Source organism: Macrosteles quadrilineatus, unplaced genomic scaffold, assembly GCF_028750875.1.
Source record: "Macrosteles quadrilineatus isolate MER2022 unplaced genomic scaffold, UCM_ALF_1.0 Scaffold_9__3_contigs__length_116548681, whole genome shotgun sequence".
Classification (NCBI taxonomy): domain Eukaryota; kingdom Metazoa; phylum Arthropoda; class Insecta; order Hemiptera; family Cicadellidae; genus Macrosteles; species Macrosteles quadrilineatus.
This window is the reverse complement of record NW_026542602.1, coordinates 105,284,121-105,305,656: the sequence shown is the minus strand read 5'-3', so window position 1 is coordinate 105,305,656 and position 21,536 is coordinate 105,284,121. Positions and strand designations below refer to the sequence as shown.

General features: G+C 33.8%; 1 protein-coding gene across 1 annotated transcript in view; it reads left to right on the top strand.

Moving 5' to 3' along the window:
- LOC129003011 (uncharacterized) overlaps window positions 1–14,810 on the top strand; it is a 70,469-nt gene extending 55,659 nt beyond the window's left edge. The window contains exons 4-8 of the mRNA XM_054431198.1: window positions 6,713–6,869; window positions 8,296–8,445; window positions 10,455–10,601; window positions 12,015–12,333; window positions 12,972–14,810. Coding sequence (XP_054287173.1) covers window positions 6,713–6,869; window positions 8,296–8,445; window positions 10,455–10,601; window positions 12,015–12,333; window positions 12,972–13,791 — 1,593 coding nt within the window. The 3' untranslated portion in view covers window positions 13,792–14,810. The remainder of the gene's footprint in view (window positions 1–6,712; window positions 6,870–8,295; window positions 8,446–10,454; window positions 10,602–12,014; window positions 12,334–12,971) is intronic.
- The last annotated feature ends 6,726 nt before the right edge of the window (window positions 14,811–21,536 follow it).

The following is a 21,536-nucleotide window of genomic DNA, read 5'->3' as shown; positions in this document are numbered from 1 at the left end:
GTCTTATAGCAAAAACATTGCTGATGGATCTAGGCATCAACGGGATCAAGTGAACACATATTGTTCAGATTATTGTAAAAATGTAATAGTTAAATAATATTTTTGAAATATCAATATTTTTCAGAGTTACAAATTTTGAAGTCTTTCATTTCTTTTAAATTTTACGATTAGATCATACTACTCTTTCCCATCGAACATTTAATCTGTATGTAGTGAATGTATATGTTTTATTTTGCTTTCTAAAAGTCTTTAAACATAAATCCTGTACTCTTATACAAGCTATGTCTGTTTGTCTGTAATATATATCTTGAAAACCAGAAGAAGGGTTATGATTTTGGAAATTTTGGAATTAGGGACTTATAGCCCCAAAAACGTGATTGGTTACAGCCACTACCTCAGGAAAAATTGCATTTCTCTACACAGCTTATTTGACCTGTAGTCAAAATGTAGCCTAAATTTGCCTTAAAATAAAAAAGTGTGAAATTTAATGTTTGCTATGTCTATTGTCTACATTAAAGACGGGGATTTCAATTTTTTTTTATTTTGAGACAATTTTTGGTACCCTTTTTGAGTATTTTCAAGAAATGCATAATAGTAGATTGTAGGAAAATTTTATTCTCTTTCGGAATATTAAACTTCCACTTTGGTCGATTTCCTTACCATTTAAAAGTCATTTGCAAAAACGTCAAGCGACCTCCAAATTTCTAGTGGTAAAAAAGTTGGAGATTACTTTTAACTTTGTGCAGTTAAATCTACAGTTCTGCTGGATCGATTTTGTTAAATAATGTGCCTTTGGAAGGAATAAACTCTTTGAGTTGCTTTTTCGTTTGATGTGTATTTTATAGCGGTAAGTTTAATAGTATAAAAGTTAGTAAGCGTTAAAACCGGGTCATTAATTTTGAAACACCCGTTATAATGCTAATTAACAATGCTGGCTGTTTAAAACATCTCATGTATCAGAGAAATGTATATAGGCATATTATTGAATTAGTAACATAATAAATATAGTATTAATTTAATAAATGTTTATAATCATGTTAAATATTTATAAGCCAAACTTGTTAATGTTTAAGAAGTAGGAAATATATTTTAAGTTCACACTGACTCAAGATCAAGATAAGGATGGAAAAGACAATTAGTATTAAAGAAACGCTGCGGACAAGCCTTTTTATTAGGCTTATGCAGTTTTTGTATTATAAATTCATTGTATATTATATGCTGTACCAAGTAATAAATAAATAAAATAAAATGTGCATAAAAAAGGATGATAAATCCACAAGGGAGAACGTATCCAATGTCTGTGGTAATGCTAGCTATTTATTTTAGCAGCTTAAAAAGACTCATTTACAACCCAATGCTAAGCATGGGTAAAGCTACTGTGGTTCAGACACAAAACTACTGCTACTATTGAAGTAAGGTATGGAGGTGATGAAAGATCCCATCGAGCAATGAGAAGTAGCGAGTCAGTAGCAGATTGATTGCAGGAGGGAGGAAGAACCAATAAATACCATCCTCTACTCTCCACTCTTGCTCCAGGGACAAATTGAATTCTGGAATCAGTTTCAGGTTCTTTACGTCCCCCTAAGCTAGATCAGGGGTGATAATTGTCTTGCTAAGTTGAAACACAGAAGGGGGCAGGTTTAGCATCTGAGCTAAAAATTTGTAGTTTGTTAGTTTGTTGTGGTAATTTTTTCCCTTGGTTGATGACTGCTTGAGTGTAATTTTTTTAATTGGCCTATTTGGTTAAAATGTCAATTATTTTGGGTTACAATAAGGAAGAGCAATAGTTATTTGTGTAACTAGTGTGCGAAGTGGCACTTTGCTGCACATGAGAGAAATGTGTACGCCCGAGCCGCAGTTGAACGTATATAGTCTCTATAGTGTATATAGTATATAGTCTTGTGAGTGTCTAAGCTAGTGGCATTTACAAATAAAATGATCACAAATATGCTTTTTAAGGGTAAGTGGTTCGGAACATCAAATTGGTATTCTATAAATGATTATTATTATTTTATATTTATAAAAGTCAAATACCATTCACTATCGATTATTTAAGATGGGGACGCCACTATGTGCGTATTTTAACCCAAATATGAGTGAAGGATGAGTGGCACGATCTTGTTGCTTGTTAGTGACTATAAGGTCGACATATTCCTTAGACATAGCAGTTAATAGCCCATAAAGATAATGGCAACTAAGGGACCTACAGTTTAATTATAGTGGAATCCGAACCACATTTTTGCCTTGTTAACGAATTGGTTTAATTATCAGGATAGTACTGCGGTTAGTCGTAATACTCACTAGTGCAGTCGTTAATCCACACCAGGGAGTATCGCATCCACAGTGCATGCCTATAAATATCCAAAATTCCTCCTAGTAGTTGGATTACAGGCGACGCCACCGTCCTAGTGACTCACTGATCACTGTATCTCAAAAACTACTAGCCGTAAGATCTCAAGAATGGGCATGGAGGTTCCAATCAACCTCTAGGTACGGTATACAATAAGAAGCGTTTTCATGAAATTCCATCAGGGCTCTGCCCCAGTGGCTTTTAAAATTCCCATGTTATCCCTATGGAGAAAATATTTGTTTACATTTGAACATATGAATACTTTTGAATCTGAACTATAATTAAGAGAGAACAGCTGATGGTTATATTTTAATAGGTGAAATGATAATATTTACATTATTTTTGTTGCTTGAAAGTTTTATCATTGACTATTGGATAGTTGTTGTAATAATAGTCAAAGGTTTTGGTTTTACTGTATAACACATTTTTAGTAGTTAAATGAATGATATAATCAAGATGTGTTTTTGTCACAACTCTATCAGGGGTGCCCATCCCCCCCTAGACTCATGACGCACCCCCCCCCCCCAATTGAGCAACAGCCCCCCCCCCTCCATTAATGAGGTACACAACAAATGAGAAACATTATTCCCCCTCCCAGCACTATTTTTAAAATTAAATAAGTTTTATAAATTTTTTAAGATATTGAAAATTCAAACCCAGTTAAATATATTAATAAAGTTATAGTTTTGTCTGCACATTGCTAGGAATTATACATATCTTGGGTTATTTTTTCGTTTTATACATTGAAGAAGTTGAAACATGTCTTATCTAAATTGATGTCCGTCTGTCACAGCCCAGTAGGTATTTTACGCAGCATACTCTAAAGAAAACTAGAGTACCGATTATGATTCTAATGGTTTAATAGTATTCACAGGATTAGCGATAGTGTCCTTAGCTATTAAAATATGGCCTCACTATTTTGGAAATAAAATAACGGAAGATCAAAAACCCAATTTTGTGTGATGTTTCTATTTTTTTTCTCCATGTTTACTACATACATCATTTATTAATAATCTGTTGAGAGGACACGTCACATATAAAATTACGAACATCTGTTTTGATAAAGATTCCCTTTTCTAGCTGTCACTGATATGTTTACATAAATGTTGTTTATGAATACTGTGTATGCCCTAACGATTTCCAATCACGTTTGTAACCATTTCCCATCACGTTTGTAAGCAAATCCAAAACCAAGTGAGATTAAAAACTGTGTGGCTTTGGCTTACATAACGGGTTTGATTTATCACGGGTACTAATATGTAACTGTAAATTAAATTTAAAAACTAGCCATCATCCAGGTCAGGAACCGGAGATTCTGTGTGTATCAAGTTGTACTTGAATTTTGATTACCGGGAAAAGACCGTGAATCAGTTTTGTACAGGACTGGAAAACTTATCTTTCTATATAACTAAAATTAGAGTTTTATAAGTCACCTCAATTTAAGGATTTTTTATTGCCAGACTATCTATATAGCGTTCGTAACCTCTGCTTAACGAATCGTCAGCGTCTTTCTCTTTATGTTGATAAAACGACCCCCTCTCCCTCCCTTTGGAAACATCACAGCTCCTTTGGTGATAATAAAATGGAAACAACGCTTGCGCCAACAATCGTCTGCTCCGTTTTACACTTCTGTCTGCTGTGCGCTATGTTACAACAGATCTAAGATACAACAGCTGGGAAATGATGACGATCCTAATGCTTAGTAAACTGTGATTGAGTGATAACCGTGGTAACTTTAGTAAGGCTGTGATTGGGCAATGAGTAGGCCTAAATATGGCGACTTGTTGAATTTGTGTATGAATTGAAGAGAAACCTATTAATGAACAGAAGAACAAAGAAAGAGAATAACAAGATTGTTCTCGTTACTTTAAGAGTGTTTTTATTATATCTAAATATAATTTTACACTTTTTATCACTTATCTATCAATTCCTATGCTGTGATACAGCACCTTCCGGTACGGTAGCCTATCTGTATAGACAGCAGTCGCTTATAACACTTTCTAAAGGTTCCTTTAATATTTACGTTATTTATAGCAATGCAGTGTTTCTGTTTGGCTAGTTATTAGTTAAGTTTGAGTTAGCTATAATTTTAAACGTTGCCGTTTGTACAACTAAACCAAGACAAATGATTTGAAATGTATAATAATAGTGTTATTGCACAATAATAATTATTGAGCAATATTGAATTTCGTTTATAAAAATGCAAATCGTGACGTTAATGGCTGTTTACAGCGTTTTAATGGGTTTGTCATCTGTTTTATACTATTTTGGAATAACCGTATTTTTCATTACCCCCTCCCTTTTAACGAGCTTTATGTCAACAAAGCGTTCCGTGCTAAGACGCGGTGTAGCTTGTGTCTGTGTCCCGCGTTATTATCTTTATCTCAGCATCAGTTGAGCCATTCCGTGCCCTCCCTTTTATATCTCATGTCTTGCTAATCTTGAATAATAACTTCCTATACAAATCCTAAACTATCATAAAATCCTATTTTAACTAATTGAATTCAATAACATAACTTTTGTTATTAATTAATCGACTTTCTATCTGGTGACTTTGTAATATATTTTTGATTTTCGTCACGTTGAACACTGTTGCAATTAACTTTAGCCACCCCCCCCCCCCATTTGATTTTTGCAGCCCCCCCCCCCAAGAATTTCAATGACGCAGTCTGCGTCACAGCCCCCCCCTTGTGGGCACCCCTGACTCTATTAATTTTGTTGGGATTTTAAGGTAGGTAAGGTTCTCTATTATTGAATAACAGTCAATGTCAAAGGAACAGTTTTTGGCTAAGGGGTGGCACCTGCATTCTCCTATTGAGTAATAACAATAATTATTTTGTTGGCCTATCAGATTAAAATGTTTAACTTTTTATTTAATTGAAATTTTCGTGAGCGAAGCCACAACGGGTTTGCTAGTTACATATAAAAGTCATAAACGTATCGTTTTATAAAATTGTATGGAAAGGATTTTAGTCATGTTTTACATTAAGGTAATTTTAAATTATGTAGTTTTTTTCCTAATTCTTAATACAGTTCTTCCTAAATGTGTAGTCTACCTACTAAAAAATTGTGCTTTCCAAAAATAATGCAAAGTTAAAAGGAACCGAACTAATTAGTTTATTCTACAGTCTTCCACTTAATTAAAATTTTAATGGACTTAAAATTTTCATTAAAAGTGAAAAAAAACATGGTCAGATATATATATTCAGATGGTTTTCCTAATGGCATCTTTGGCATCTGAAGTTAGGCTATCAGTGAAGATTTTATATTCTGCACTATTCCAGCCAAGTTGGCGCTCTTTGCATATTACTGCTGTTATATGTCCTTTGCATGCAAGTAATGACCCATCCCGTCTTGAATTGGGTCATGTTTTGACTCAAACTGTGATATGTTTTATTTTGGACCAAGATTACCAGAATTACTTAGCATGGATTATTCATCTAGACTTTGATCTTAACAATTTCTTTATGAATTATTTTGTTTGATTTTAATTACCGTATTAATTGTTTTACAAATAGCGCATACAAAGTATAATAATCTGAATAGATATCCTCGGTCAATCTCTGTTCTGTATTTCATACAAACCATTAAGTTTATGATAAAATGTGTCATTATTTTTACCTAGCAAAGTTTTTTTTTTGTCAAAATGTTTGCGTTTGAATTTTGGCGGTTGGAAGTATCGGTTTTGGGTCCCCCTGAACCCAAAAAAGTGGTTTCATAAAGGATAAGTTTGTATACAGAATAACAGACTACACCTGTGGTCTGATTTAGATGCATTTTTTTATGTGGTTGTGTGGGTACCGATTCTGTACCTCCATGCTGTAAAAATCAAGGTTCAAAAGTTATTGTAATCTATGTGATTTTACCCATAAAACACCATAGTTACTCCCTCCACTTACCCATGATAAGGGTTGTTGACAAGCTAATGGTAGAAAATCTCAGTTTGCAAATACTGTTTATTTTAAATTGGTTTAAGCGAAGACACCCTTGCATACCACAGACTATGGGAGTTTGTTTACGTTCTATAACATCTAGAATTAGATACATCGAAATGTTTTCTACATAGCTTTATTACTCTAACAGTAAGGCTATAACTATTGGATAAATATTTTTTTTATTTTTTACACAGTGACTTTTTATTCCAATTAGCCGTAACTAGGGGATCCAACAACACATTTTGCTGAGTTCCAGTCAACAATAGATAACACCTCCAATAGGCATCCATATGACAATACTGTACAGTGATGGTGAAAAGGATACGGCATGTATATTTAATCTAAAAGAATATGTTCATTGTTCTAACCTGTAACACTCATAAAAGCTAGTTATCCATACTTCATTTCACATGGTGCGATGTTGTAGACTAACCAGTGGCGCAAGATCAAGTCACAGAAGGGAGTGTCCGTGCCTAAAGGTAGACGTGGACACTCAGCCCTTGTACATCGTGGAGCTATGTTGCTCTACGGCGGTTACAGAGACTTACGAGGCTCATCAAACGAACTCTGGGCTTTCCACTTTGGTAAGTAGGCTTACAGCAGCACTGTAGACTAGGACTAGAGTACCGGTACTATTGATGACACCTTAGCCACTAAGTACCACTGGAACCCTATGAGCTACAATGATTTATATGTTTATAAAGTTTTTTCTTCACAAATAATTTAATTTAGCCATCTCCAAGATAGTTGATGAGATTTAAATAGCCTTTAGTTTACAGTAAGTTGACCTCACTTTTTGACTTAATCTAAACATCAGCATGTTTGACATAAATTAGTAATTTATTTGCCTACTTCCAACACACTAACACACTATTTCAGAGAGCAACTCACAACTACATTAATTTTTATTCTTAAAGTGGCCTCAATTTTAATAAGCCATATCCTCAATCCATAGTTAAAGGTAACAAAGAAACGATTTGTGAGCAAAGAATTTTTTTTACTTTCTCTCCCTATACAGTACACATGGAGAAAGTATTTTTTGTCCAAATATTCTAGTTTGAGTTTTGAGTGTATATATCCGTTTTGGGTTCCTCTGACTGGCCCCAAAAACGTGGTTAAAAATGTGTGGTTTTCAAAGTGATGTCTGTATGTGTGTGTGTATGTGTACAGAGCTACTACAGACCCCACCCTGTAAACAGATTTTGATGAAATTTGCTATGTATGGGTACTAACCCATTGTATATCCAGGCGTTATTTATAATTTTTTCCAAATTTTGATTTTAATGGTGTATAATTGTAACGGAAAAATTGATTTTTCATAAAAGTGGCATGAATGGTTTTGATAAAAATTTAGTATGTTGTACCTAGTTCTTTAAATTCTGAACAAAATGGTATTAATCCCATTTCTGTAAAATTATGGTTCCAAAGTTATTGTAAATTAGGTAGCCTATGTTATTTTCCCATCATAAACCCCCCCCCCCAAAAAAAATCGTTTTTTTTTTTTTTAAAAGCCGGTTTTGATTAAAATTTGTATGTTTTTGCTCCTTTAAATCTGGAACAAAATGGTATAAATCCCATTTCCGTAAAAATTACGGTCCAAAGGTTATTGTAACTTATGATATATTTCCATAAAAACTCCATAAAATAACAAAAAATTTGATTTTAAGAAAAAGGTCGGTTTTGATTAAAATTAATGAGTTATGGTCCTTATAACTCTAAACAAAATGGTGCAACCCCCCATTGCTGTAACAGTTACAGTCCAAAAGTTGTTGCAACTGTGTGATATTTCCCAATAAAATATCATAGTTACTCCTACCCATGATAAATGTTGTCAACAAGCTTATGGGAGAAAGTATGTGTCAGATTGCTGATACCATTTATTTTACCTTCCACCCTCTTGTTAGCTTTCAGACAAGCTTTCCACCATTTATTTTAGATGGTCCTATCCCGCCAAGCTTCTTACACTATACTTATATTTTGCATTAAGTGCAGAACCATTTGTTTCTACAGAGTCAGAGTCGTGGCACCTGTTGTCTTCTGGTCAGAACTGTCCACCGGCGCGACACAAACACTCAGCTGTGGTCCATGACGACTCCATGTGGATCTACGGAGGAATGACTGATCTCAACGAGCGCTCTGACCTATGGAGGTTCAACATGGGTAATTCTTTTTCTGTATGTGTCCTTATGCTATTTGCGTTTTTCACATGTTTTGTAAGGGAACGGTCTTGTAACCTTTTGGTTGATAGATATTGCCAACCGGCATCTGAATTGAAAATGGAAAGGATGACTGATCAGTGATAGTGAACTATGATCACCAAGCATAATAGTAAAAGTAAGCATAATAATGTATTTTTTTACAGCAAAACCCCTGATATCCGGCCTTCTTGCGATCAAGCCCCTGGCCGGATAACATTTTGGCCGGATAAACCAACCTATTAATAAAACGATAATTTGTATGTGAGTGAAAATTAAACGTTCGTTTTCAGGGAAAGCACTTTTAAAATTTTTTGTTCCGTTTTTTGAAACTTTTTTTATTTCATTGACATTTGAAAATTTATTAAATGTCCATGGTAACGCAATATCTTTGGTGATTTTTTATTAATAGAGCATCTTTGATGGAAAGACACGAAATTTTGTCACGACCATCACGGACATAAAACTGAATATTAAAATAGTTAATATTATTTTTATAACTATGTTTTGCTATAAATTAATTTACTTTTATGGCCATTATACAATAAACAGCTCACTAAGCTTTTGGTATATTTGGTCCTTCTAGAAAAAAATAAAAACACTCAAAAAATTGAAAAAAAAACCAATAACATCTTTTTTAAGTTTGTATAACTCCGAAAAAACTTACCTGAGACCCGAAAAATCATTATGTTTTTTATAGAGGTGTGCTTCTTTTGTGTATAAACATTAAAATATGATAATATTTTAATTTTTGAAATTTTTATGATAGAAATCATAAACTCGATGGTCATGGACAAGCCACTACGGTCGTGACTTGTCTGGAATAATCTGAATATTTCTAAACAATCCTTCAATTATATTGTTAGTTATAATAAAAATATGTGTTTCAATTGAACTAAACTGTTCAATTTAGAATGATATTTAAGTTATTGTCACGACTAAACACATAGTATAATCCATAAGGCTGGATTGGTCGTGAAAAAAACCGCGGTGGTCGCGAAACTTTGGTCGTGACATTACTTGTTATTTGGCTCTGTAGCCCTGCACCTCATGTTCGAGGATACAAAGTGGACTTCTAGGTTAATGTAGCAATTGAAATGAAATATCATATCAACAAAAATTAACACCACGTCTATTTCATCAAATGACTACGTACGGTCATGGACACACCAAAATTACAAAAAACACAAACTTACCTTTATTAATCTTGTAACTACTTCTTTCAACACAAAACGACTGGCACAAAAAACTTGACGTACACCCCAAACTAGTCTCTAAAACGAACTGACGCAATCGACGCCAGGGTTGCCACTGTCGTGCTCCAAAGTTGAAAATTTTTCCCAAATGGTCGTGACGCCAAATCGAGAGACAGACTTATTTTGTCATGGTAGTCAGTTTGCAATGACAATAAAATTATAATATGCTCCTTTTTTGTAAGTTTAATAACTATTGATGACATAAAAATATGGCTTTATATATTTTGGCATGAATAATTAGTCTAAAAACAGCGTGAAAGTTGGAAAATGTACCCTAGGGACACGTCATGGTCGTGAATTTCGAGACTTTAAAAATACGAAAAAAATACCTAGAACCTATTTAAAACCAAATAAATGTGTGTAACATGTTGCCCCCGTCCCAAAAACTATTAAAACACATAATAATAAAGTACAAATCCAGTATCTACGAAGTAAAAGGCCAGGGACATGAAAACGTGCGTTTTTAAATTTTCACTCACGTAATAACAACTTGTGATTTGTTAAAAGTAGTTTTTAAGTCTCTTTTGGTAATCTACCAGCTCAACTGAGTAGTGAACATGCTAAAAATGTATATGAACAGGAAACAGATAAACCGCGAGAACACTCAAAATTCTGAGGCCGGATATTAGGGGTTCTACTGTAGCTGGTTTAATTTCTTACCAATAAGGATCTTTGTGTTATAACAAATTGCATACTAAATAATTTCATAATTTTCCAGTATCTAAGACTTGGACTTCTGTGAAGACAAAGGTGAATCCAGGGCCACTACACAGCCACGCCACGTGTAAGCTGCCGTCGTCCATGATAGTATTCGGAGGAGAAAGAGACGGCCAGCCACTTAACGAGCTGTGGAGATTTCATTTTGGTAATAATAAAACAATAAGATATTGTCTTGAACCAAACAAATCTATGTAACTTAAGGTTATATTTTGCTATTATACAAGATCCTAATGCTGCTAATTTTGTGTTTGAAAACCATGAGTGTTTGAATAGCATGTTCATAGAATTGTACTTATAGAGTAAATGCAAAATATTACTATTGAAGTGTAGTTGTTAAAAAAAGCCGATTAGCTTGCTATGGTTTAAACCACAATAGCTTGTAGCAAAGCATATGTTGGACAAGAAAATCTTCCCAAGCCAAAGCCATACTAAATGTAAATGTTACCTACTGGGATTCCAAATTTACCTATATATTAAAAATATTGGTTTTTCTTTTCTGAGTTGGTTCGGCTTTTATATCCAACTGATTTTCATAATTTTAGTATTAAATAAGGTACACACAGATTTGCTATCAAGCATCGGCATTCATTTATTAATGGCTTAACTTTTAATAGTCATGCACAAAAGCAACTTTCTCCCTGTACATTTCCTATGGGAGATAAATTTGGTTTTTCTTTTACGAGTTTGTTTTGGCTCTTCTACCCAACTGATATTCATATTTTTGGTCTTAAATTAAAGGGATGCACACACAGATTTGCATCACCATTCAAATGGTGATGTATTACTACTGTATTACTCGATCAAAAAACATAAATTTTATTTTTTTCAAAGTCTTACTTAAATTAAAGATGTATTTCACCAGTTCTAATAAAATTATCCTATATGTTTTGGTCTACGAACCTTCAGTGAAAAACCAGCTTATATTTGAGCTATTGATTATTAAGATCAAACGTACTCTACCTGGAGCACGCTGCTGAACCACGAATAAATAATAATAATTATTATTTTAAGACTTATCTGCAATCAATGTTACGTACCTCCATTTTTATTTTCCTGTTTTATATGTCTTGGTCTGAAAATACTCCTAGAAATACAGGCTTTTGAGATATTGATCGTTTGAATCAGTTAAGTTCAAGATAAATTTACTGTATTGCTCAATCAAAAAACATAAATTTGATTAGTTCTCTGATATGTAATTTCATTTTAGATATATTTACTAAATTATATTTTGATCTAAGAACCTTCAGTGAAATACCAGCTTTCATTTGAATTATTGGTTAAGATCGGACGTAGGCCTATCTAAAGCACGCTGCTGAATCATGAACATCCGGAATGCTCGGCTTGTCCAAATGCTCGGCTTCAATAAGCTTTCTCGAAGTTAGAACATAAACTTAAATGTATCGTCTTGATCTTCAGAACATCGCTGTGATAAACTTGTGTAGGCAGATGTTTTAGGTTCTGTACGGTTACAAGCTAATGAAATCAAGAGTGAGGGAAATGAATACCGAGAGATCAAAATCAATGCATAGGTTAAGTAGATAATCTACTGTTCATACAGGTACGGAGAGTTGGGAGCGGTTACACACAGAAGGTATAAAGCCGCAGCCTAGGTCTGAGAGTGTTGCACTGACAGTATCAGATCTGCTACTGGGAGAGAGTGCTACGCAGAGAAGTTCGCCCCCTGTCCAGCGGAGACTGCGCGCGGGCGGCTCAGTCGACCGACGGTACCATAGGTGGAGCGGAGGTGGCTACGACGGATGTACCCCAGTGCGGAAACAACCCACGACGCCGACCGCAAACCTCAGTATACTGCGCGAGATCACCAAACTGTCTCAGATGAACCTGAGTAGACTGGGTCCCACCAAATGTAGCTACAGGTGAATTCATTTGCTGTGTAAACAACTTACCTATATAATTATTTTTAAATAATGTTTTAGAGTAAAATGTTGGCATATACCTTAAATAATCTGTCACTCATAGTCTTTTCACTGTGGTTATTTGAAGAGAGGAGTGCCCTAGTGATAATGCAATTTTATTGAATCTTGTTACTGTTCGTAAATCCTTGACACCTTCATAAAGGGTGAATTTTCAAGAATTAAAGCTGAAGGTGATCTAATTATTTTAACCATCCTTAGAATGAATCTGCAGTTTTGGTGAATTTTAAGTTATCTAATAAACTGAATAAGAGGTTGAATATTTGTTGAATTTCTAATATTCATGACGATATAAATAGTACATTTTAGGTGCCAGCATACAAGGTAAAAATATATATTCTTATTTTGTTCTCTTTCTAAAATATTATATGGGCAAAGCTCTGAGGATGGACTTCCAACACACATATAGGCAGTAAAAGCTTTCACTTGATACGAAATGAGTAATTACAGTTTAAATTAAAGGGTAACTTATAGAAAAACATCCACAGAAATCAATATGTTTAACAATATCATAAGGATATAAGTTTAAGGGTTAAGTAGTTTAGTATTTATTGGTTTGATCAGTCCCTTGTGTTTTTCAGTGTTCTGAGTAGCAATGAGAGCATCGGATCAGACAGTTCTACAGGGGAGATGGTCAAGTCACAGAGTGTAAACCTGATAGCTCGGACACTCGCCTCTCCTTGTGTGACCACCCCTCATGTGACCTCAGTGCTTCCACGAGACCCCGTGTCTGTGCCGAACTTCACCTCCCTCGCCTCCTGTACACTCACTCCAGTTGAGGTGACAAAACTCGTCTACCTGGACGACGAAGAAGCTCCCATCCCCGGACCCAGACAAGACTTTTCTTCCATCCATCAACAGTTTAGGCCCAAAAACTCAAAAGGACTTCCCAAGTCAGCTTCCGTGCGGTTCGGGAATCCCCGCATTACTCCAGAGGAACCCTCGGATGAGACGTCGGACTACGCGAGTATAGAAACCATGAACAGAGTCACATACACCAAAGAAGGACCTTACAGTTTCTCCAACCCAAACTACATGGGTCCTGACATCAAAGAAATATTGAAGAAAGAAGAATACGTCAAGGTTTTGAGCAGTCCACCTGACAGTGTTTTGGAAGATGCTTTCGGCCGCAGTAACAGTCGACAAGAGATGCTAGAAATGAAACCTGTTCCACCCAAGTCCCTGTCGATAGTTCCGCATCATTATAATCATCACGTAAATGAGAAGAGGAAGAAGAACTTTAGAGATAACCACCGAGCAAGCAGTGCTAGTCGAGCTGACAAAGATCCTGTCACATCTTTCAGTGTTTTTGTACTTGGAGGGAAAGAAACTGGGCAAGTCACTGTTTTCAAAAGACCACTTTCAGTTTGGAAGTTGATTCTGACTTCTGAAATTCATTGAAGCTTTGGAAGTAAGGAATCAGCCCATGAGTAGTTTGACGTTGTGTAAAGAACCCAAAATGTATTGAAGTTTTACTTACATATTTAAACTAACATTCCATCTTAATCTAAGTTTTACCTTGGAAGTCCTCAAAGCTCCTATATGAATGTCTGAATGATGAATATCACATTTTATTCAGTAATATATTGCTAAATCTCAGTTATATTGGCAGAATTCACCTTGATAATTTCAGTAATTCCAGTATTCATCTTAATACCATTTCTGAGTTCTGAAAAAAAAATAGTCACCCTAATGTTTGTACCCTATATTATTTCAACTTGTAATTTATTTAAAAACTACTGTTATTCAGACAATATGTTTTACTGTTTAACATTTCCAACTATAGCCGCATGTTTTAGCCCTTATACATATACAATCAATAGTTCTACAGTTGATAAACTTTAAAAACTTGTATTCTTGTGAATTAATTTTTCTTTTCCCTAGTTTAACATGACAAACTATACCGGTACTAGACTACTTATTTGAACTTCCCAATACCCTTTGTATATCAATCTGTTGCCAAAAATACCAAGTACCAGTAACCATCCTAAAGATTATCGTTTAACTTGATCATAACTCAACAGATCAGGGAATGTTGAAATAGCTGCCATTAGACTTGTAGTATGTAGTGTTAATTGTAGTTAGTGTCTTCTGTGATACATGTATTGCTCATTCCACATTTTATTAGTCGAGAAGTATATTTAGACCGCATCCAAATCCCCTACCTTCAACAAATAGTTTTCAAAGTTGCAATATTAATCATTGATTAGCTTACCTAAATAAATTTGAAAATATTATGAAATGAATCTACTATCTTGAACCTATGTTTTTAAACAGAAGTAAACCGCTTACAATATCAACAGTTGACAAATTTCTTTTCGTTATTCATTTATTTAAAACAATGAAATGAGGAATGAGGCAAAAAAGTCAATTCTGTGTTCATTAGTGTTTCAAGTATAAATATATAGGATACATTTGTTTTTGTTTTCCAAGACATAGTGTAAGTTAAATGTTACCATTTGATACCAAAGTTTTTGACTGTTTATGTTTTATTTTGGGTTTAGTGTTAATTTATTAAAACACCAATTACAGTAGAGCTTTTAGGTAGTTTTTTATTATTATTTAGATTATTAGCTAGTGCTATTTTTTATCCTGTTTTGTTAAGTTGATGAAGTTGTTAGTATTTGAAGCTTTGCTTAAGTTTTTGTTTGTTTGATACCATCATTATGCAAAGTTGAACCATTGACTTTTGATCCATATTGACCAGGTTTTAGCCAGTTTGAGTTGAATAGGTCTCTCGTATAGAGATTATTTCTCACAATTTATTATTGAGTCAGATTTTCCCTTCTAATTGATCATACTATGACAGTTTGCAGGGACACAAAATATGCTCTAATAAGTTATCTTTTAATTATAGCATTAAGCGGAGGTGTAAAGAGAGAAAACAGTATTTCTTAGCTGCACATTCTGCTATTGTTTAAATAAAATTATGACCTTGCAGCAAATTTCCTGTATAAGACAGTCGCTATTTTTATTTTTCAAACTGGCTACAACTAAGTGGGAAAATGGAATGTTTAAATAATGGTCAAGCATCTTTAGTCAAAGGTCAATTACATTTTAAATGGTACATAACCAAAATAGGCTATGAAAAGATCAAGTGAAAAAATCCAACAGCTTATGAATTATAGAGTTGTCTACAAAATTATATATTTTTGCTGAAGAAAATGTTTAACAGATCTAGCAAGACTACAGTAGTCACAAAGTAGCTGATAAAAACCATTATTTAAATAGATTTAACTGAAGTGTGGTGGGGTGGGAAGAGAAATTTGGGGAAATTTTTCCTATTGAGGATTAGACATATGGTGCTAGCACAAAATAGTTATTCTATTAAAAAGCTTAATACTATACAATTTGAAATTTTGACTTCATGTATCTTATAATTAAAGACTTAATGTCAGGTTCTAGATTGTTAATTGCAGTTAGGCTTGAGTAAAATATATATTTTTGCAAAATAGGTACATAAACGTCTGTGTGGATATCAAAGCCAGCTTTACAGTTGTCAACATTTTGAATTCAACAACTCTATTGGTATTGAGAGCAAGAATTATTTGAATTAATTGTGAAGTGTAAAGGTATAGAAAATTGTATGGTAAAATTTATTTTTGTCAGATTATAAAATCCTCACACCACCACCTTCATGCAAAATGTCAATTTTATTGGTCAACAATAGAGTTAGCCTTTTATTGACAATTTGTTTATAATTTTGACAACTAATATTGATTAATCAACTTTCATCACCTATATGATCTTGTTTATCCTTTTGCTTTATATTTTAGAATCGATTGTCAAAATTACTAGAAGTTTAAGCATGTCAATATACAAATTTATCTCTCGTCTTTCATTTTGAAACAGTTGTAAAAATTAAATTGAATAAATAGTCGTAAGGAATATGGAGTTTATTCCATTAAAATAGTTAGAAAATACGAGAAATCCATTGATAGCATTTTTTTTCACCCAGCTTTGTTTTATCGAATGTCAATTTGTCTTAGAATAGGTCACTTTAGAGACTGGCATATTGAATACTGTAGTTATTCTATAAAAATGAGACGGTAAAGAAAAATGTATAAAGACTGTAATAATTTATTTATGTGTATTAAGTGTTTTGTAGCCTTTTGATTGATTTTTGAAGCTGGTCAGGGCCAATAACAAGAAATGTGAATTTCAAGGAGTTCTATCCTAGTTGGAGTCGTTATGAATGGGTATTGAGATAGTTCTTTAAAAATATCAATTTATGGTATCTTTTATTTATCCGTGTGAAGCTAGTCAATGATATTGCTCGGTTATGACATTTTAAAGAATATTCTTTAGATGAAGTAAAGTAACACACTGCTTGATTTCTTAAATTATGTTGATAAAACACAATTTCTGTTTTTATTACCTAAGTTTTTTATTATTACATAAGACAAGTTTTTTTTAGGATAAAATTAACTAAGGAGTACAATAATGAAGCAGAAATGGATACACAACTAACTTAAGAATAGAGTTCCAGGCAGTTGAAAGAACACAAAAGTTCACAACACAAACTTGATATTTTGCCCCTACAAGAGAAATAGAAGTAGAAATATAAATGAGAAAAAATGAATTAGAAATATGTTCTATAGGGTTGAAATATCAAGTTTATTGTGCTGGGAACTTATTATGTGCTATCAAATGCCTGAGACTCTCTTCTTAGGTAAGTTAGTTGTATCCATTCATTGTTGTTTGTATTATACTTAAATGTTTCAACTGAATATAGTGTAACATAGGTCACGAGGGCCCAGGATCTAGGGTGATGGGATTGCAAGCTTGCCTATATGAAAGAATCCATTCTGACACAAGAAACATAAATAGTAAAATATACACAATCACTTGAATATTTAACGAAAAAAAATATAATTTCTGGGTTCAGTGAGAGGGTTTTCTGTGTTTATTGTGGCAGAATTAACTCTTCATCTTCCATTCGCAGGTCCTGCAAACACGATAATATTTTCAACATTTGAAAATAAGTGAATGAATGGTTTAAATACCTTTACTGTCAAAGCGATCCTTGTAGTCTTAGTAGGCTACTGGAGTTTCGATAACCTTTTCATGGTATCTTCTTCAGGCTAGGACATCATCTTCGTTCGTTTTCACAAACACGTCATTTTGAATAAAATCCATTGAACACACGGACACGAACACGAAACATTTATACGACACATTAAACATAAACTGTACAAATACTGGGACGGCAAGAGTGTGTGGTAGCGGTGCGGACGGCTGGTCTAAGATGATGTCCTAGCCTGAAGAAGATACCATGAAAAGGTTATCGAAACTGCAGTAGCCTACTAAGACTACAAGGATTGCTTTGACAGTAAAGGTATTTAAACCATTCATTCACGACTTATTGAAAAAAGCGATTCAGAGGCTGTCAACATGAAACATTTGAAAGCTTCAGTATAATATAACAAATCAAAAACAGTTCACCATCAGGATTTCAATTGACAGAATCTATTTACTAGATATAGATGGGAGAACAAGTTAGTAGAACGACTGATCAAAGTAAGCATCTAAACTGATATTAATCAACAAGAAAATAAACCAACTCTTGTCCAATCATTTGCTCTTGATTGCCAAGTAAAAAGGCATGTTGGCCTAGTTATCTTTTAACAGGTACAATCTTTGTGGATATACTGATTGTATCGATAATTATAAATCTACAAACTATCTATCCGGCCAGAATCCATCCATTTCTCATCTAGTAATGTATTTGAGCTACGGTACTCAAGTAAGAACAACATTTAAGAAAAGAAATGTAAATAAAAATACTGTATCAAGTCCTATGCAGGATTTAACAAATTGTGAATACCGATTGAGCTCCAATATAGATAATTTGGTAATAACAATGTAGATAGTTACTTGTTTTGCATACTGTATTTAAACTAGTGTTTAAATGTTAATTGGACTTAACCTATTGTCTCTCCTTCATTTCAATATTGTTTACTCAACAATCTCTGTGCTCCGTATTACTCTTGGAGTGTTGCTGTCTGGTAGTCGGAAGACCAAGCCCCAATCCTACTCATATCCCATGAGGCTTTGGCCATGTGATAAGACCATCACCTCTTGTTTGGAGCCTAGTTCTTATCTAGATGCCTGTTAATGGAAACAGGATAAGTCTGTTGCCAAATTTCCAAGAAATCATCACGGATATTGCTGCGATGACGTGAAACATTACTGCTAGTACGTAGGTTATGACATTCAGTTTCAGTAATACACATTTAAAAATAAAGCAAATAACAGTACAATCTAATTTCTATAATACGTTCGGATATTAGAACAGAAACATAAATAAATTACATCACTGGCCCGATGTGTAATCTTTGCTTAATGACTGTATCAGCTGGTTTGAAAGTTTTTTTGACAGTTCCATTTAAATAATAATACAAATTGTTTACTTTCAGGCCAGTAACATCATATGTTTATGATCCATACTGTTCCCTTTTGTGATCTAATATCCATGGTACGTTCGATATATTGTATTTTAAAAATTTCTAACTTTTAATCAATGTTTGAGACTAGGACTATAAAGTTTTTACTTGTTAAGTAAATACTTTAATCCTACTGTTCACGCTAGGAAACTGTAGGTTTCTATTTTGCAGTCTACCTGAGACATAAGAATATAAAACAAACAATTATACCATACCAAGACAGTTATTATCATTCTTAATTGTATGACTATTTGAGAAAGAAAAAAATCATCCTACTTAGCAAGGATATGGGGATTGGAAGGGGTGTATTACTTTTATGTATAAATTTTTGTTGATTGGTATAGTTGGTTAACAACTTTTTAGTAGAAATAAGGGTAGTAAGCCCCGCTCTAATTGTTTGCACTGGGCCTCGTATCACCTGAGGCTGGCCCAGGCTGGCTCTGACGCCCTCTGACAAAATTTACTATGTTAAGGATGCTATGAATTTTTGGAGCACACATAATCAGTAATTATAATTTGGTTCTATCATAATAATTAAGAATCAAAAAAGACTTTTTTTACTTGACAGATCCAAGAGGTAAATTTATATAGAGTTTAGAAGTGGGTTTCAATATGTGTTTTGTAAATATTTACTAATTTCTATCCAAAAATGTCTTCCTATCAGTTAAACTATCACTTTACTCGATTAAACATAAGATACTTTTTGTTTGGAAAATTGTTTATTTATGCTATGTACTTTTTTAATATAAAAGTAATTTCCACCTAAAACATTATCTAATTTTAAAAAAATATGAACAATTTTATTGGTTCACTTGATCTTTTGAAATAGAGGCAATATGTTAGGTCCATAGATGTTTATAGTTTTTTACCAGAAGATGATAATACTTGTAAGGCTGGTATTTAGGTGTTTTGTGTTGTTAACCATTAGTTGTACTAATAAAGTAATTTTGTTGATACCTGTTTAATTATATATTCCTATACTTTTCTTATACAAGTGTTTGAGAAGACAGAATGGTAAATTTTTTGACAAGAGTAAACCCTCATTAATCTGAACCTGTTGGAAATGCATAATGTCATCCATATTTTATTTTAGTCTAGGAGATTAACTGAAATAAACTTAATAAATGGAGGATGTGGTATTTCTTGGTTATTTGGATACCTATTTTGTTCAAAAATAAACTTACGTTGTTCTTTGTTGAGCAAAAGCATAATGTAGCCTATTTTTTAATTAATTTTACATCAGCTGGAGCCAAATTTCCATCAGGGGACCCAGTGAGAGTAGCACAAGCTCCATTTAAAACTACAAATTGGTGGGTAAACTTTTGCTGTATAACCTTTTCCTCTTTTGTTCTTGGTCTATCCGATAATGTCTATCTTCTATATATATAATACGTTAAGCTGATTTTTGTAAACAGAACTCCTCCCTCATTTTTGGACCGATGATTAAAGTATAAAAAAAAATTGCCCTGATCTGTACTTTTGCAAAGTGTTTTTCATTTTTTGAAATCTTAATTAGTTTGGACAGGATCTTACATTAAAGTTGGGTTTTCTACCATAAGATTGACGTGGGGGAATCTAAATATTTTATTGGAAACTTTGTCTCCACTAATTTGAGAGAACGGCTGGGCGTAGAAACTTGGTAGAGGTGTCCAAAGAAAGTTCTCAGTCTGTAGATGAGCCATCAAAAGAAAAACAAAGTAAATTCCCAGAAGCCTTTAAAGTTCCCTTCCCAGATTTATGGAAATATAATAAAGATGTACATAACAGATCGATATAATCAACATTTCTTGTAAATATCTTATCATTTTTCAAAAGCTGATCTTGTTTTTTAGTGTTTTCTACAAATAGCCTTACTCATAGCCGCATTAGGTTGACCATAATAACGATTATAAATAATAAAAAAACATTGTTTCTACTTCTTCTCCTTGTTGGTGTCTATGACTTTCCCATGTTTCCATAGTTTGCAAATCGGCTCTTTCAATGATTACTAAGACATTTTTAACAAGCTATATACAAATTTCAAAATCAAACTGAAGTGTTGTTTTTTTTATTTAAGTCTTGCACATTTTCTTCTTAGGCCGGACTACACAAGCGTTTGAAACGCCCCCGACCGTCTGCATTTTTTGCAGAGCCAATAGCGTTATATGATGTGGACTACACGAGCGTTTTGTCTGCCTGGTGAGGACGCGTAATTCAGGCGTTCGGCAGATCTAACGCCTCTGGATGCGTAAAATACTCGGGCAGATCGTCGGCGCACCGGACTACACGTAGCGGCAACTAACATTCTCCTACATATTAACATTCCTATGTTACATTCTAACATTCCTAATACATCCCTCCCCTCACTAGGGCAAGTCAAATTTTACATCTGCACTACTTGTTGTAATTGGAGTCGTCTAATCAGGGCCTGATTAAGGCTTTAGTCGCCAGTAGGCTGACGTTTTTTCGCGCCCCCCCCCCTCCTTCCTACCACTAGCCCTCCTCTCTGCTACCACTTTCAAAATTGCAAAGTATGAATACTAATTCTGAATTCAAAAATTAAAAATTACCAAAGGCATTATACTAATATTCAGTTTATTTAAAAACAAAAGAAAGCTGATCATAAATTAATGCATGGTTTGATTAGGAACTTTTAAAACTGCAAATCTTTTGACTTTGAGATAATATTTTAAATTTAAGAGCTAAACAATATGACATAGT